This window comes from Thalia democratica, unplaced genomic scaffold, assembly GCF_965202585.1.
Source record: "Thalia democratica unplaced genomic scaffold, ktThaDemo2.hap1.1 HAP1_SCAFFOLD_503, whole genome shotgun sequence".
NCBI classification, from domain to species: Eukaryota; Metazoa; Chordata; class Thaliacea; order Salpida; family Salpidae; genus Thalia; species Thalia democratica.
Genome location: NW_028139544.1, coordinates 21,534 through 27,153, shown reverse-complemented (window position 1 = coordinate 27,153; position 5,620 = coordinate 21,534). Strand labels below are relative to the sequence as shown.

At 36.4% G+C, this 5,620-nt stretch overlaps 1 protein-coding gene across 1 annotated transcript; it reads right to left on the bottom strand.

The window, feature by feature from the left end:
• Positions 1–930: 930 nt before the first annotated feature.
• Positions 931–5,187, bottom strand: LOC145846548 (sodium-dependent neutral amino acid transporter B(0)AT1-like). The gene is made up of 11 exons (XM_082953268.1): positions 4,692–5,187; positions 4,356–4,490; positions 4,121–4,215; positions 3,954–4,060; positions 3,118–3,364; positions 2,738–2,979; positions 2,265–2,418; positions 1,884–2,100; positions 1,594–1,753; positions 1,331–1,520; positions 931–1,194 (listed from the first exon to the last, which is right to left on the bottom strand). Exons 1-11 carry the CDS (start codon positions 5,185–5,187, stop codon positions 931–933), a joined length of 2,307 nt encoding a protein of 768 aa, XP_082809394.1.
• Between the last annotated feature and the right edge of the window lie 433 nt (positions 5,188–5,620).

Sequence of the window (5,620 nt, the reverse complement as noted above, 5' to 3'; positions counted from 1 at the left end):
AATATATTCTACTAAAACCTTTAGTTTAAACAGATTTGTAATATTTTGATTGTATCAAGTAGTTCTATATTCAAATTGTTTACAAAGCTCCATTGAAATGAAAGCAAAGCATTTAAATTAAGTAAAAAAAATCTTTAACTTTATCGTAGTTTTATAAAAAATAGTTTAGATAGAATCTTAAGTTTAAAGTAACTACTTGTATTAAATTGAAAACCAGTTGTAGGTAGAAAAAAGTGAAAATCTCACTTATCAGAAGTTTAGATAGATCTTTTTGATGCTATGTAAGACAAATTATGAAACCAAATTTATTGATGCAGTACTAACGTAAAGCAATTAATGCAGTTTTAAAACTAATAACGCTAAAGCTACGCTCTGATCGTTTACTTATTGTAAAAACAAGACATAAGTGTTATTGTCGTTCGTAAACTAAAAACCGCATTAGAAAATTGCATTAGATAATAACATTAGAAACTTTATGGATAAACTGAGATTCTAATATTTATTAATATGATTATTATTAAACTATCTGTTATATATGACAGAAAAACGTATTGAAAGGTTTATTTATTGAAAATAAAGAAAAGGCTTTCTACAAGATTCACTAACCAGCTTCAACATTTAAGCAGAGAAGTGCTTAAAAGCTGTTGATAGTTAAACGTTTGAATAGCTATTTTGTATACAACACAAAAACTTGTATCTTTATTTTTGTGTAACAGTTTAACGCGAACTGTGCTGTCAACAACAATTAAATAAATATAAAAACGAAGACGCTTAATATTTTAGTAATAAGTTATTGGTAAGTTTGTGAGAACATATATATTTGTGTGCACATAATTTTATTTATTTGAAAGGAAAGATACTTTGCAAAATAGATGAGGAAAATAATTTGATTTGTAACAAATTGATCACGTGTAGAAAGACAATAAAAAATTACACTTCGCCGGCTTCAACGTCCTGCTCCGGGCCAGCCCACACCTTATCCGTGAGGTCTTCGTCGCCTCGCTGAGATTTTTCGAGGTCGGTCATCTTCACGGCTCCGACTTGCTGGTTCGAACTCTTGCGCTGGCAGAACCTCCTGAAATTTTCGAACCTGCTGCCGAAGATGGCCAAGGGAATGGCCCCGATGCACAAGACGGTCAGCACCACCGCCACTACCAGGTGCCCGCTGCCGTAAAACAAACTGTCTTCCGCCATCTAGTGTTTAAAAATAAAATTAAATGACATGTGTAAAAGTTTGTTGCTATCATAGCTGTTTAAATTAATTTAGAAAAATTAAACTAAACCAAACAGGTCTGGGTTTAGTAAATAGTTTTATCCGAGAAAAACTTACATTGTTCATGACGTCAACAACGCCGTACTTGAAAGGGTCTGTGAACTTTTTGTACGCGAAAATCAGGCAGACGCTTCCGAGCACGTAAAGCGACAGTCCGGTTAGAAGAGTTCCCCTGAGAAAGCCTCGGCTCATCGTTTCAAAACTGAACTTCCTCTCGGCCTTGTACTTTTCAAGCTCCTTCATCAGCCTAAATAATTGAAAAAAATCTGATGAAAACCTAGTTTTACTACAACAACTTAAAGCTGATTTATAACGCTCACCTGTCGAACCCGTAGAAGTACTTGAGGGCGATGAGCTCAAACACGGCCACCGTCACCAGAGGCAGCTCACCGCAGAAGGAATCGAACAATCCGAGCCAATAGGTGCCGTTTCCTCCCACGAAAATAACGCACAAAACCATGGAGCAAATCACTAATGCGGCTGTTAAAAGAAAAATACAAACATTTTATTCAAAATTTTAATAATTAATTTTTATTTCTAGCTTATCAATTAGCTATTTTGCTGCATACTTTGTTAAAAACTTATTATACTTATATTAAAAAGCTCTCACTCAGCACAAATCTGTGATTGAACTTTTTGCCGGTGATGATCTCGTACAAGTTCTTCAAAGGGTCCATCACACCTTCCACGTTTCCGAAAATTGAAGCGACTCCCAGCAGGAGCAGCGTTGCGAAGAAGAAAGGCGCCAAAAATCGTCCCCCCATGCCCATGGATCCCAAGGTCTGAGCGAAGACAATGAAAGCTAATCCGGTGCCTCCAACGTCAGTCTGAAATTAGGATGTTTTTGTTTAATGCAATTTTCAAGTTTATTTAATAATTTTAAACTGTCTTTGCGTAAAACAATGTATAAAAATTAAAGTCTTATATGAGTCAATATTACAGTTTTAGTTTTAAAAGGTGTTTAAAACTTTAGCATTTCTTTAAAAACAACCTCTCCGAGCTTTTCGGTAACGTTGCAGGCTTGAAAGGTTCCAGTGCTGTTCCACTGAGAGTAGTCAGTTTCGTTGTCGGCTCCGTTCCACTTTTGCAGCTCATCGGTCAACACACTGTCCTCCGGTATCGCCACGTTTGCTAACGCCATGTTGCTGAGGAAGCAAAAGTTAAAATTGATGTTTCAATAAAACTACTTTAAACAAATTGTCATGCCATGTTTGCAGAAATACTTTTTTAATTAATAATAAAATGAAAACACTGCTTTAATATCTCATGTTTTATTCTAATGATATCTTATAAAATAATTTTAAGTAACAAGCACAACAACATAGTTATTACAAGGTTAGACTTTTAACTATCTAGAAAACCTATGTTATTAAAAACAGCTAGGTTTACGTCACACTTAAATTATGGAAATTATCTAAAGAGCTATTACTCATACTGTTAAAAAAATTAAAAGTTCGAACTAACTCGAACACGCACTGCTTGTACAGCTGCTCGGCCTGGTAGCCCCTGACGCTGAAGACGATGACGGCGGCGCTGAGGGACACCATGCTGTTGACGGTGGCGATGAGCCAGGCGTTCATCTGCACGTTCGAGCTGCGCTTCTGCTTGCTGGCGAACGCGATCATGCCGCCAAAGCCGATGGAGAGCGAGAAGAAGATCTGCGAGGCGGCGGTCAGCCACGTCTTCGGGTTCGCCAGCATGGAGATCTGAGATTAAAATTATTTTGAATTTACTGAGAAAAGGTTTAAGCAAACACGCGTGTTCTGAGTCGTTGGAAAAGAGTTTGGTAGTAAAAGCTGATCTGAACAAAAGTCAGAATGGATAAAACCTGACAACAAACTAACGTCGGGTTTGATTAAGCTGCTGATGCCGTAAAAAGATCCGGGCAGCGACACCGCGTGGAAGAGCAGCACCATGAGTATGAGGATGGGGGCGATGGTGGTGAACTTGACCGTCTTCTCGAACGTCTTCAGGCCCTTGCACATGGCCAGGTAGACGAACGCCCACGCGGCCACCACCGCTCCGTAGATGTGCCACTGGATGCCGCCCCACACTCCGATGTTCGGCGTTATGTGCAACGTGTCTTGGAACCTGCGAAGTTTTGATGTTATGAAAGTCTTAAATGTTTTATATAGTCAATTTTGTTTATATAAACAAGTGCATGTTGTTTATTGAACTACAAAAAAAGCTCGAAAAAGTTTAGTCCAAGGACCTGGTGCATAAAAAAGCCTTTCGGTTATCGAGTTATACACCAGTGCAGTATAACGTCATGTCCAGGAGGTTAAACTGTACTGTGAACTTTTAAGTATAGTGATCTATACTTAAAAAAAAGTCAAGTATGTACTAAAAACAACATAATTACTTTAAAATTTTAAAGCTTCAAGTTTGAACCAATTTCAAAGTAGTGCTGTTTTATCTTATATACTTATATTAGATAAAACAACACTACTTTGCAATTGGTTCAAATATATATATATATAGTTTATTGCAACAATTTAAACTTAAAAAGAACACTACAGAGTATAATATGTAGAAAACGTTGTGGTTGATAGCGTAATATATCTCATTTACGAAACGGTCGTAAAAATCTATTGTTTTTATGTAATGAAATAGATATAAAAACACATACGCATATGTAATTCTAAACATTGTTGCCTAAGTTAAGGTTGGTGGCGCTAACCAGAAAAACTTTGCGGAATCTTTGGCTACACAGGTGAGGTTGCTTGCAGCTAGCACATCAGGTTCTGGGCATTTTGACCATGGCAACTCGGTCCAGCTTGCGGTAAACTAAATATTTAATTTTTATTTAGTAAAAATATTTTTATTTGCAAAATTCTTTTTACTAACCACTCCTCTAACTAAGTAGTAGGCGACCCACCCGAGGATACACGAGTAGTACAACTGAATCAGAAACGAAATCATCATTCCGCAAACTCCAATTCCTATGATAAGTTATACTATTTAGGGTCAAGAAAACTTAACCGGATTTATTGAAAACTTTCTACATTTGCTAAAGGTTATACTAAAAGTTCTTTTTAATGTCTTTAAATATTTTTTATATTTAGGATTTTAGAGTTATTACCGGCCATGGCCGAATGAACGGACATCCACGTTTTGACGTTGCCCTTGCGGATCACCTGTCCCATTGACAGCTCCATAAAGAGAAGGGGAACGCCTCCGATCAGGAAGAAGAACAAGTAGGGAATCAAAAAGGCACCTGAAATATACTTAAACTAAGAACGCATATCAAACCAAGTTTTTTTAAATGATTAGATTTTCTTTATTAGTTTTGAAGATTTATAAAGTAAGTAAATTCATACTATTGAGCTTAGCTATTTTTAAATTCAAATCTTTGAAGCATAATTTTGTGAATAAAAAACTAAAAACATTTCTTAGCAAACAAAAACAAAACACGAACCCCCGCCGTTTTGCTGGAGGGTCATCGGGAACCTCCAGAAGTTTCCCAGTCCGACGGCGAAACCTATGGTGGTGAGGAGAAAGGACCACTTGGATCCGTAAGTCTCCCCCTCTCCGTCGTCCTCATCATCGTCTTTGCTCGGCTCGCTTGCATCTTTCAGCTCCACTTTCGGAGCCGACTCCTCAGGTTGGCTGGTTGATTCAGAAACGTTCTCTTCAACAGTTTCTACAAAAGAAGTAGTTCTCGTTTCGGCACTTTCCGCAGGAACGTCAGTAACTTTGGCAGGACTTTTAGCAACTTCTGCACCTTTGACAGGACTTTTAGCAACTTCTGCAATTTTGGCAGGACTTTCAGGAACTTCAGAAACTTTGGCAGGACTTTCAGGAAGTTCTGCAATTTTGACAGGACTTTCAGGAAGTTCCGTCGCTTCTACGGGAGCCTCTGCGCAGTTTTCTTGCTCAGAAATTTCTTTGTTGTTTTTGTTTTCACTTTCCATGACTTGTTTAATCTTGCAAGAAATGTTTTTTCAAATAGTTGAGTCAGGCTACTTTTATACAAGAGTTAACAGCAATTAACAACTGTTGTATAAGTGGTATTAAAACTATTAAATTCGTGTGCAAAAGGTTTAAGTTATTTACGTTTTTAGGCTTATGTTTACAAGTTATTTGTTGAAGTAAGTATTTTTAATACAGTAATAAGACAATTTTGCATGTTTTAAGTTTTTTATACATATTTAAATGTGTAAGTATTTATAATAATATAGATGTGAATAAATTAGACATAACTTAGTTTAAAGTTAATTAGCTATTTATTAATGTTAATCCTTAACTTATTAATTAACAAACAGTTCTTTAGCGCAATATTACTTAATTAGGTAATTTTTAGTTTTGATAATGTTTAATACTTTTACTTTACCATTTTATTTACTT

Excerpts from the sequence above, each read along its gene's own strand:
- LOC145846548 (XM_082953268.1), bottom strand. The coding sequence starts at position 5,187 with ATGGAAAGTGAAAACAAAAACAACAAAGAAATTTCTGAGCAAGAAAAC. Across the intron at positions 4,491-4,691 it reads CCTCCAGCAAAACGGCGGGG|GTGCCTTTTTGATTCCCTAC; the intron begins GTTCGTGTTTTG and ends AGTATATTTCAG. Across the intron at positions 2,419-2,737 it reads TACAAGCAGTGCGTGTTCGA|CAACATGGCGTTAGCAAACG; the intron begins GTTAGTTCGAAC and ends TTGCTTCCTCAG.